The sequence below is a fragment of the Pinus tabuliformis genome, chromosome X (genome assembly GCF_031772625.1).
Source record: "Pinus tabuliformis cultivar Carrire ecotype Pingquan chromosome X, CPIR1, whole genome shotgun sequence".
In the NCBI taxonomy this organism is placed as follows: Eukaryota; Viridiplantae; Streptophyta; class Pinopsida; order Pinales; family Pinaceae; genus Pinus; species Pinus tabuliformis.
In genome coordinates this window covers 1,223,430,788-1,223,443,482 of record NC_142308.1, presented here as the reverse complement: position 1 = coordinate 1,223,443,482, position 12,695 = coordinate 1,223,430,788, and the positions used below count along the sequence as shown (strand labels likewise).

The following is a 12,695-nucleotide window of genomic DNA, read 5'->3' as shown; positions in this document are numbered from 1 at the left end:
TAATTAATTTTTTTTTAATTAATTAAAATTTATTTACAACGTATTTTAATTTACATATGAATGATAAGTGGTGCTATTTTAATTTCATATATAATCCAAATTAAAATACAAAATAATGAAATTTTGTAATGAAGATTAAGCCTTGGATGAACAAAGGCATACAAAGGCCATAAAAAGGCTTTTCAAAAGGCAATTCTAGGTACATTTCCTCCAATGAAAACACAAAGATTATCTTAAACTGTGGCATACAAGAAAACAAAAATGCAAATGGAAACAATAGAGTTTATCAAAAACTGTAACCTGGAAAAGTTGAAAACTAAGCCCTTGAATAGTCTGCAAAAGGAATATCCAACCAATCCACAAAACTAAACAAGACTGGTAAAATCGTAACAAACCTTTTCCACCAAAAATCATCATTGAATAGAGTGGCAAGAGCATCACTAACAACAAATTTCTCTTTCTCAACAAGCTCAACATGAGAATCATACCAATCTGAGACACGCGAAACATCTCACCTTGCAAGGTTCAATAATGTGGAAATTCTTCATCTCCAGAGTTAGTGCTAGACATAAATTCATTGTGCTCTTCAGTCTTTATGTTCACCCGTGACAAAAATGCAATTAAAAAAATGAGTCTGCTCAAAGAGGGGTGAGACTATAACATATTCAGTACCTTTAGTTCCAATAACAGGAAGTTGCAATAGTAAGTCACCTGTGACAAAAATGCAATTAAAAAAATGAGCCTGCTCAAAGAGGGGTGAGACTGTAATAGATTCAGTACCTTTAGTTGCAATAACAAGCCGTTGCAATAGTTAAAATTTATAATCAAAACTACATTCATTATTTAAAATATTGTGTACATTTTGAAGTCGTGATCAGAAAATGAAAAGAGAAAATAAATTGTTAATTATAAATCATCTTATATTAACTCTATTGTATTTAAAATGTTTGTTTATATATATATATAAATGGTTAATTATAAATCATCTTATATTAACTCTATTGTATTTAAAATGTTTGTTTATATATATATATATATATAAATGGTTAATTATAAATCATCTTATATTAACTCTATTGTATATAAAATGTATATATATATATAGATATAGATATAAACATTTCAATCAAATTAATAATTTTATTATAATCTTAAATATATTACAAAGGAGCTATTATATTATTTTTATTTTGTAATTTGACAAATAAAATATTTTATGAGAAATGTTATATATATTTCATTTTAATATTTGTTAAAATTTTAAGAAAAATTATCAACAAATATTTTAGAAAATAAAAAGAAGAGTTTACAAATATTTTATAAATATTTACCAATATTTAAAAAATAATAAATTAGTTTATATAATACATTTTGAATAAATCACTGGTAATGGATGAAAATCACTAAATTTCAAAAATAAAAATATCCTTATCCTCGTTAATGAATAATGAAAACAGCAAATATGAACTGGTATTCTCTAGGTTGCAATTTCATTCAGTGACATTTTTCTCCTTCCAATTATGTGTAGAATTTAAATATAATTTATAAAGTATCATTGGCCAACCAAAAGCTCTGCAATTTTGGACGATGTACCTAACATGAATTTATTTTACTATGATCCTCTTTGCTAAAATCCAAGGAACTCGTGTATAGAAGATGCCAGTCCCTCTATTTATGCGCATTGCAGGATTCACTTCACTTTCATACAAAATTATTGACATCCTTATCGATGTTATCTCAGGACTAAATTCTATTGTTAGTGCAGTAAAATTCAGTTCATGTTTCAGAAAACACTCTCGCCTCTGATGGAGGCATACACAATGAAATATACATTTAATTTTTATTAAATGCAGTTCTACTTAAAGAGAAAGAGTCCACCCTCTCACTGGCAAGCAGTAATGACTATTCATCATTTAAATTTTTTCTAAAAGAATGAATATGAATTGCAACAAGACGTTGTACGAGACCCACTAATTAATTTCTACTTAAAGGCCACCCTGATCAAAGCTTTTGGTTCTTGCAGGGAGGAAAAGGAGACCCACAGAGGAAATCATTGTGAGCATAAGCAAAAGCCAGGAAAACAGTTATGGGTTTCACTTGAGGCATCTGGCCACAGAGACGATTGTTTTTCAGATTCATATGCTTCAAATGCTTCAAACCCAACACCTGCCCTGGAATTTTCCCTTTGAAACCGTTCCATGACAGATCCAACCATCTCATCTCGTTCAGCTCGCCCACGGGCCACGGTATCTTGCCCACCATCTGATTTCTTGAGAAATCCAGGCGCTCAATTTTCTTTAACATGGAGATCGAAGTTGGAACATTGCCCTTCAAATGATTACCTGATAAGTCCAGCCACTTGATGTTGCACTCGCCATTGATCTTCGAGATCCTGCTTGTGATCTCGTTGTTGGCCAGATTGATGAACTCCAGGCATCCCCTTGGGGATGGGCAAGATTCTGAGACATTGTCACTGAAGAGTTTCTCTATATACCCATACAATTTATTTGAATGAAGATCAAGAACTGAGATGGAATTAGATAGGGAAACCTCAGAGAAATACATTCATCGTCTCTCTGCATCTAGCAGTCGGGGCAGAGTAACATCGAGGTCTTCCTCTCAGAGCGATAAATTCAGCATTCAGTGTTTGAGAGAATATCAACGTCTAGATTATGTAATGTTTTCTACATTCAAAGGTTAATAAGAATACCGATGTTTGAATTTTCATTAAGCAAACCTTCGATGATCATTCTTATGCCACCTCAGCGAGACATAATTTCCTCACTTCTTGACGTTGTGCTCTCTATAATCATTTCTAAAATCCCAATGAGAGAGGCGGTAAAATGTTCTATCCTCTCCAAGAAAGGAAAGTCCTTTACACCCAAATTCCATGCCTCATTCTGTCTCGGTTTGTGTTCTTGTTTTGTGTATATTTTGATGATAATGCTTGGGCACAATATTTTGGCTTTGCGAAAGGTGGCAACATATCCAGTACATTCATGTCTAAGCCCACTTTGTAATCTTCATACTGTAAAGGTAGATATAAAAAATTTGATGACACAGAAATCACGGTGTTGGGTTGCTTGATTGATGAAAGTGCTCCATATTTCCATGTCATGGAGCTTCTGTTACCAGCACCAAAGGGAGATGCGCCATAAAGAACGATGTGTGGAATTTATCAGGAAAATGTCATCATTGAAAAAAGAAAATTGTGTTCGGTCTGTTTCCGTTTTGGTTCTCCGCTGGATTTCTCTGTGTTTAGAGTTCTTGGCAAAATTTCTGACACACGACAATGCAATTTGAATGGGGAAGAACACACCAAAATGGAATTTGAATAGCATAAATTCCACTAAAAATTCAAACGGACTTTCTTGAAAATCCGGAAAATAGTACGCACATGTCAAGTGGAGAGTAGAAAGGTAGCCTAAAAATATGTGTATAGATGTCAAATGGATAAGAAAAGCGGAGACGATCAACTAATTCAGAAAAAAGCCTATCGCCCTAATAACTAGCAATTGTCCCAAAAGGTACAAAGAGAGGCAGATAGGATTATTAAATTAGAGTTGTTGAATTTCTCTAAAAGAGATATTGGTTGAAGCCTACAAAGAGCAAAGAGATTTGATGTTTGGAGTTCTATGCTATCTGGACATCATATTTCTTTAAATACAATGTAATTTTTTATAAAAGTTCAAGCCCAATGCAGTTCTGCCATGCAGACATACACTTAAATCGCTACTAGACTTATGATATAGACAAAGTTAAAGTAAAGTGGTATAAAAGAGAATGTATCAAGCTAAACCACAAGTTACACATCTTCAGACCTAAAAAAGTACATAACAATGGTCTGGCAAATCAGTGGCGATATCATACTTACTTTTCCTTCCACATACATACAATTGCTCCAAAGGCAAGGACAAGAAAATTTTCAGCTCTAGTGAGCACCAGTGGGTCACTAAAACGAGTGACCGCAAGAAGAGACACAATTGGATTAATTGAAAGAAAATACAGAGTTGCTAATTAGAAATTTATTGTCAAACACTATTGTTCTCATAAGTAGTGTTTGTTATCACATGCGTTTACAGTGGCCATTCAAGTTTCAATTTTATTAGATCAATTAGAACTTGTTTTGGTTCACAATCAATATTTTCTATTCAACTATATGTGTTTTATGTTTTGCAGATAACATAAAGAACAAAACAGTAAATCTCATCCTCTCATCAATAATCACTATTAAGTTGTTTACATATTTTACTCTTCAGTGAGCCAATGAAGTGTAATTAAGATGGCCATCATTCCAATGTCAGCCAATGGAGTGTAACCATAAACTCATCAAATAGAGATCAACCACAAGAATAATGTCACGTTGTATCATCCAGCAATAAGTTTTTCTTTTCAATTAACAAGCTACCAGTTCTTTCGCTGTCGCATAAAATATAAATTGAGGAGTTAAAAGACACTAGGGCCATTATAGCTAAATATGCATCAAGCTTTAGTGCTTCACCTGACCAGAATGCAAAAAGAAATGCTACAACGCAGTAGCAATGGATTCATCAGTGAAAATTGCCCAGACTTTAATTAATTCACAAAAACGTTGAATGATATCAATTGTTCAAAATGTTTAAACAAGTAAAGAAACACAAGAGAAAAGACAAGAAATGCTCACCAAAAGACAAGAGATGTGCAAATGATTAAATTAGTTACTGAGGTGTGTTGAAATGCCTTAAAAAGTGCTTATAGACTTTAACTATATTTATTAAGGTCCCCAACTGGAATTTGCAGAGCAGAAGGTTTTGCCCCTAGGTTTGTTATTATCATGTTCTTGTTCTCTAAAAGTTTGCTCCAAGTAGATCAAGTGGGCAAGGGACTTTACATGGACTCCACTCAACTTCAGACACAGCTTCAGCCATTATGCAGAGTGATTGAAATTGAACACAACTAAGTAGTGACATTGGCTCACAGTAATACACCAAATATAAAATATTGAAGCTTTTACAGAAGCAAGCAGTAAGAAAAATTATGAAGCTCAGAGAAGTAGATTTAAAATCTGGACTGCTATTTGATACCAAATCATCATCAACTCCAAGCATTGCAAGTGATAGATGAGTTTGGATGTCACAACTCCCAGAGTTTGCTCCAGATACATCCTCAATCAATTCATCTAATTCCATGGACATTGTCAATTACCTCTTGGTCCAATAAGGTAGATCATCTCCTTCTCCTCGTAGTAATTTCAACAATTTTCCTTCAACCGATCATTTTGGGTGCCTGTTTGAGGGACTGGAGAATAACAAAGATGAGCCTAAGAAGGACAATGACGATCAAGAAAGGTAGAGACCATCATCCATTGTCTGCAGTTCTATAAAATAAAGAACATGACAAATATTTTAAGTGATAAGATAATGTCTGCTACTCAGGCACTGCATCAATGTATACTTTATTGTTCTCATCAATCTCCCCACTGATGAGCATCCAAGATAGCAGAGTGAGAACTTTACTTTTCAACCATCGTCACAAGGGGCGAGCACCATAAACCTGCAAGTACCACGTTACCACGTTATCCATTTAGAGGTTTTAAATGAGAATCCCCAACTAGTCTTGCATTTTACTCACAAATTTTGACCTAAATTACCCGTAAACCACAAAGGCTAATAATGATCCTGCCTGCTTCACTAGTATTAACAAGTAAACAATGCATTAATTTATATTAATCAGCAAACACACCAAAAACATCCCTTTACTATATACTTTGAACTAAGTTCGTCGAGTACGCAGAGACAGGCAGCACCCCATTTTTAAAGTTCAAGTGCCAGAGGAAAATGTTAAAATTTAAAGAACAGAACTGAAATTTATATCGATGGGATCCATACAGAAGGAAGAAGATCATGTGAAAATTAGAAAATCCGAAACTGAATGTGAAAATTGAGAAAATTGAAAATCTCAGAAAGCAACTCTGTAAACTGAAGAGTTCACAGCTCTTAAAGATCAACCGTTGGCCACCACAACCAACTGCCAGCAAAAATATCAGACTAAAATTACTCCCTAGACAGGTTCATGCAAAATATATGATAGACCATTGAAAATCTGAGAAAATGAAATTGTAAACTGAAAAGTCCTGCGCTTTTAATATTCACTGTTGGCCACCACAACCAAAACTCTGCAAAACATCAAACTCCTAGAATAACTTTCCACACAGGTTTATATGACAGGGCATGGAAAATAGAAATAAGACCTTGAATAAAATCATTGTACATGAAGAACACCGAGCAAACATTATGAATGAAAAATACCAGGCATCAGAATAGAACATATAAATCGCAATTCTAGATTGTTTCAAAGGGAGGTAAGTCCAATTTAGTGAGGGAACCCTAACTCAACATCTCTTACGATGTGGAGACATGTGTCCAAGGAGTGGGTCATGTCCCCTGCAATAGGGAAAGGGAGGACTGGTGAAGGAGATGCAGTGTCAAGTTTATTAGGGTAGGGGGCACATCCCCTGGCAAGTTAGACTGAATAAAACAAGAAACAAAGTGATTACTTACAGGATCATAGGCTTCGTGAACAACAAGATCCAGAGCGACATCTGTAAACCCTAAAGCAACACCTCTCTCTGCAAGACGAATTGCTACATCTTTCATCTGTAGTCTAGCAACTTTCTTGAGCTCATCATGAGAAAGAGGATCAAATACAACTATCTCATCAAGTCTATTCAATAACTCTGCCCTGAAATGTCTTCTAACTTGCAACAATATTCAAAGGCATGTCAAAGCACCGCATCCAACTTCGTGATAAAATTATATGAAAAAGATGCATACACAGAGTCTAGGAATGCGTGTGCATACTTCTTGCATGACATTCTCTCTTGCGGTTTTTATTGTTGTGTGGCCAGACAATGCAGCAAGCAAGTGCTCTGCTCTAAGGTTGGATGTCATGATAATGACTCTGTTTGAGAAACTAACAGTGCGACCTTGGCAGAAAATATGTAAGGAAACAAAACAACGGAAGCAAGGAACACAACTGACTGGCAGTATTTACAGAATAGACTGTTTACATGACTAAAACTGGGAGGACTATAACACAAGGCAGAGTCTCCCTTGCTCTTTTCAACATTCCTATAGTCTTCTCACAACACTAAATTTTTAGAAACAGTGCAGTGCTTTCTTTCCCTTGCCACAATTCAATTTTGATGAAAAAAAAAACCATCTGCATGAAAAACTGCCTATTAAACAGTTACCCCTCCTTCCTTTTAGCTGCAATATGGGCAGATTCTCTCATGATTTTTTCGGTTACATGCTCAATAGAAATTTGGAAGCAAGTCATATGTTTCTTTTAACCAGTGTGGGTCGGCCACGTCCACTACAAGCCTAGATTTGCAATAATGACAACTTAAATATTTAACATAAGGATATCCTGATAATAATTTCCAACCACATGGCAAAGTGACAAAACATGTGTTTAACACAAGGCAATCCTTAGTCTCATGGAAAAGCATTGGAGAGGTTACCTCACTTTCTATCAAAAATAGATATAAATGACAGTACCAATCCACAGAAGTGATGTTTGAAAGCATTTCTTCAACGAGTACAGCTGCAGAGTCTGAAAGACTGGCCTGCGTAGTTTAGCACTCCCACACATATTCCATGTTCCCACCAGCTTTCATAGTGCATGTGTTTACAAGGCGCTTGCAATTCTTGCGTGGATCATTGACAGATCTATGTTACTTTTGACACTGAGCCCAAGTAAAAAATTTAAAACGAGTTATACATAACACAAGAATAATACCTTTCACATTTTAGTTGATTCCATTTATCTCAATCAACTCATGCATAGCATACCTGTATAGAAAGTCACCAGTGGAAGCTATCCTTCCAGAAATCCATTCAGGAGCTATTTGTCCAAGGAGGTGCAACTGCTCCTCAACTTCACCTGCGAGTACAAAATATTAAGCATGAGATCAGATCACATAGCATGGCATTGAAATTGTTTCCTGCAAGACAATAGAAGAGAGATGTTCAAAGAAAGTTATTTACTTCTATCAGTAACATCTGTGTGATTTGATATTATTTTGTGAAAAAGCTCCTGTCTTGTAAGAACTGGGCGTTTGCTTAAACGAAATATATCACGTATCATATTGAAGAGTCTAGGCAAGCATCCAATCATCTGCTGACGCATATTAGCAGTAGATACACCCGACTTGCACTCCTCTATCGTGTTCAACTCTTTTTCATAGACCTACAAAGTTACAAACAGTCTTTAGTACTCAAAGGGGAAAATTTTACTCAGAAGCTCAAAACACTTTACAATTTCAAAGTGACCTGCAGTATGATCTCTGCTACAATATATTTTGACGTATAACATGCATTCAGTTTACAACACAGCATGCAACCAACCCAGAATCAGCCAGAGCAGATAAAGTATTAGCAACTACAAAGAACATCACAAAGAAAAGTCATTGCAATTTGACATGATATGCCAATGCAATTTCCAAGGCACTAACGAACATGGGGTAAAGCTTAGTCTGAAAAGCAATTTAATGTCATTGACTTGAATCAACTAATTATGAACAAAGTAAAACCACGAAAGATAATGACAAGAACTTACCTCTTGCAACATTGGCATTGGAATGGAGTCAATGATTTCCTGATCTGATTGAGACATTCCATCGATATGTATCTTGCAAGCCTCCTGAATATTGTTACTTGTCTTTTCAGCTGGCTCTGAAACATTCGATTCTCTACCAATGTCCAGCTTGCAAGGTTCAACATTGCTTTTCTTAGGAGATCGTAAGCACAGTAGGCTTGTTTCAGAGCAATTCTTAGTTGTGTCAACTTGCAGTGTCTGGGATTCATCTACACCGAATCTGAATCGCTTTGAAGCATGCAAGGGTGGAGTATTAGGGAACCCTTTCACTGGAGTGTTCTCCAAGCTGAATGTTTTTCTATCATGCTGAGGATATGTAGAGTTTTGCATCACCTTCTCATTCTTCTTCGATATGGCAAATGGATTTGCAGCCCTCCTCAAAGGTGATGACTTAAATGAATCCACAGAGTTACCCCATTCACCGGATTTGGCAGGTGTAGAGATTACAAGGGACTGTGGAGATTGAAAACGTTGAGTGAGGTCATCATCCAAATTGGCTTCCTCTGCCTTCCTTTTCAGAGGTGTTGAACGGGTTCCAGGTTGCTCACAAGCAAGAGGAGCGGAGGAATCTTTTTCTGATCTGTTAAAAGCTATTGCTCTTTTGACATTGGTATTGTTAGATCTCTTCATAGTGGGCTGAGAAAGACGAGAGGCCTCTGGAGAAGCAAAGCCTGGCGTTCCGGGAGACAAAACAGGAGGGGATGTAATGGGTGCAGCAGAAACTCTCGCAAATCGCAGAGATTTCTTACTGATAGGGCTCTTTATATTAGTTTTCAGTATGGATTTAACAATTGGTGTTTTGACAGCTTAGGACACATCAGAAACTATTTTCAAAGCAACAGAACGACGAGTAACCCTTGGTGTTACAGGGGAGAAATAACCCTTTGATATAGGCGTGTTTGGATTCTCGGACTCTGACGTTGTTTTGCAAGGTGTGTGGGACACATCAGAAGTTGTTTTCAAGGCAACAGAACGACGAGTAACCTTTCAAATCTGGGACTTGCTCCGGCACAGGGAATGGTGGGTTCGCAGATGGTTCAGCTGTGAAGTTCCTCTGAGAAAACCGCCTCTGGAAATTTTTGGGTAAAAGTGAGGACATCATAGAGGGTTGAGGGTCTTCTTGATGAGGGGCAGGCGGATCAGAAGAAACACCTCTTGCTGGGGAAGGACTTTTACATATCACTGGAGGAAGTAGAGAGCAGCCTGGGGAGGTTAGCTGACATTTTCTATTGAAGGGCTCTGGCAGGATTGCCTCCGGAACATCATCTCCCTGAAATGCAATCGATGAAGCCCACCATGTACATACCCAGTTAAAACTCATAATATTGAAGGATTTTAAGGAATAATAATAATAATAATAATACAGGATAGCTGGAGCAGACTCACATTGGGATGAGCCTTGACGAATTCCATTAGACGGGTACGAAATGCTTTTCGCAAACCCAATGTATTGTTGGCTTTGGAGACCTTGCTCTTGCCACTTAGCACTGCATCATGCAAGACAGTGATTTTCAATTCTGGTTTCATGCACAGCGTCTCCTCATCATGTGTCATGATCTTCTCCAGCAAAAGCCCTTCGGGCAAAATGTGCTTCATTTGTGCCACATGGTTATACATAAATCTCCTGCAACCAGAATTAGGGTTTACTATTAATTCCCAAACGGTGATGAAAATATCTTTTACTATGCCTGTGAAAATTTACCTTAAAAGTCTGAGCATTCATTCTATGACTACAATCGGCCAATCTTTAGATCCTGGACAGAGAAGAAGTTCTATGTCTACTAATGTTATCAAGCTCTATGCATTGTAGGTCTGAGAGGAGAACGGAAACCAGTCTCTGGTTTATACATACTTGTGGGTCATCGATTCAACTTGGGGGCAGATATTGCAGAAGCTACTGTTTCCCTTACGAAGCCGAAGCAATTTGATGGCAGACTCCATGGAATCGAAAAGCTCTGCCAGCATTTCATATCTATAACACCCACACATAAATGCGTGAGTTTATCAAACACCCAGAAAATCAGATTGTAGAAATATAGTGACAGATATATGCTTACTTGTCTGGAAGACTGAAATCTGTAGTCTTCGGAGCTTTGGGCGGGGCAGAAATGGATTTTTGACGCAGATTTCTTTTGGGACGAGCTGTGGAATCGTTTGAGCTCTGTAATAGTTTTCTGGTTTGATTTGCGACCTCCTTGACAGACATAGCAACTCCCCTGTTTTTAACTCTTGAAGAAGAGTTTTCACTGCATTTTTTCTCGGGCGTGGGAGCACCCAACAACAACGATGGAGTTCTGCCCGTGGCCTTCTCTGATCTTCCATCGATTTGTTTTTTGAGAGATTTGCTGATACGGACCGGCTTCTTGCAAGGGAACCCTAAAACCGCTTGATCCTTTTTCTGGTTAAGAGATCTTTGGGAGGAAGAGGAAGATGTGGATCTGCCCCTGCCCGTGCCTGTGCATGTGCCTTTCCCTCTGCCTGTGCCTTCCCCTTGCTGTCTCCTGCCTCCTGTACCGTCCATCGTTATCGCTGTTTCTTTGTTTCGCCGAGAAATCCACAGCGTCCTCAGTCAGGGAATGCCATGGCCTAAACATCGCTTGGAAATCGAAACAGGAAACGGAAACCCGGAAGTTCTAGGCACTGAGAATAAACAGAAGCCCGCAGAATATGGATGCCAGGTGTCAACCTGAGATTGAAAAGGACGACGAAAGTCTGTTTCAATAGGAAGGCCTATCGGCCTAATTATATATAAAACATTAAACTTTAATACTAATAATAATCTTATTATTAATGATATTAATATTATTAAATTTTACTATTAAATATTGATATCAACAATATACCTAAATATTAAAATTATTAAACTTAAATTTATTAATCTATAATATTATTTATTAAATATTAATATTATTAATCACAATAATATTAATTTTATTATATTATTATTATTCTTAATACTAAAATTTAATAATTTTACTATTAATATTAATAAGATTAATACTTTTAATTTTAATATTGAAATTTAATACTAATGTTATTATTATAAAATTATCTTAATTTTAAGAAGTTAAATATAAATATTTTATTTTAAAATCAAGATTTTAAAATATAATTTTGTTTAAAAAAAAATTAAAAATGAATTCTTAGGGGTGATGTTTGGTATTATCTCTTTTTGGAACCATGTAAGCATCATATATTTATAAGTTTATTGATGCAAGAGCATTGACCCACTACACCGAAATCAGTTGAAATACGCTTCTAGAAGAGCATTGTGGTAGCCAGAGGAAAAGGGCACGAAAACTTTTGTTTTTTTATAAAATGTTTTAAGATTTTAGAAGGGGTATGCGGAAAGATTCCTCATTTTTCTAGTAGGGTTTATTTTCTGTTGGAAATGCAAAGGAGGAAAGACACAAAATCACATAAATAATTCATACACATAATAGCACAGGAGTTGCATTTCTTTTTACTGATCACACAAAAACTTATGATTACAATGAATCTGGTGAGGGGTATTTACACCTTTTACGACTAGAGACTCGCGTAAAATAACTTTACGTCCAACCACATACTAAATTCAACTTTACCCAAAATATGACTTAAATCAACTTGACTCAACTTGAATTGCTCTCTAAATTTAGCCAACTCTTGCATGCGAGAGAAATTACAATTTCTAACACTCCCCCTCAATTACGACCATATGACTCAACATAACTCAAACGTGACTTAACTTGACAAAACATGACTTAACATGACTTAACTATGTTTTCTAGGATTAAAATAGAAATTGACTCAATTATCATTCAAACATGCCTACTGGTCTATGTCTCAACTAGGCTTACAATGACTCAAAACTTTTATAATTTTTTATTTTCTTTTTCTCTTCTTCCTATTTTATATCCTTCAAATTGCTTCATTCTCTGTTGCGTGTTCATACTGTAGGATCTATATTTCTTTCCTTGCTGCTGCTACAATGTTTCTTTGATTTGTCTTGAGTTTGATCTGAGTCGGTCTTCTACAACTTCCTCTTCAAGCATTCGTTCAACAATGGACTGCTTCCA

The 12,695-nt window shown here is 36.2% G+C and overlaps 1 protein-coding gene across 1 annotated transcript; it reads right to left on the bottom strand.

Moving 5' to 3' along the window:
• Positions 1-8,019: 8,019 nt before the first annotated feature.
• LOC149144379 (uncharacterized) lies at positions 8,020-11,238 on the bottom strand. The gene is made up of 6 exons (XM_089452137.1): positions 10,695-11,238; positions 10,490-10,609; positions 10,024-10,261; positions 9,622-9,907; positions 8,599-9,443; positions 8,020-8,229 (listed from the first exon to the last, which is right to left on the bottom strand). Exons 1-6 carry the CDS (start codon positions 11,156-11,158, stop codon positions 8,020-8,022), a joined length of 2,163 nt encoding a protein of 720 aa, XP_089308263.1. The 5' UTR covers positions 11,159-11,238.
• Between the last annotated feature and the right edge of the window lie 1,457 nt (positions 11,239-12,695).

Excerpts from the sequence above, each read along its gene's own strand:
- LOC149144379 (XM_089452137.1), bottom strand. The coding sequence starts at position 11,158 with ATGGACGGTACAGGAGGCAGGAGACAGCAAGGGGAAGGCACAGGCAGA. Across the intron at positions 10,610-10,694 it reads GATTTCAGTCTTCCAGACAA|ATATGAAATGCTGGCAGAGC; the intron begins GTAAGCATATAT and ends TGGGTGTTATAG. Across the intron at positions 9,908-10,023 it reads TCGTCAAGGCTCATCCCAAT|GGAGATGATGTTCCGGAGGC; the intron begins GTGAGTCTGCTC and ends ATTGCATTTCAG.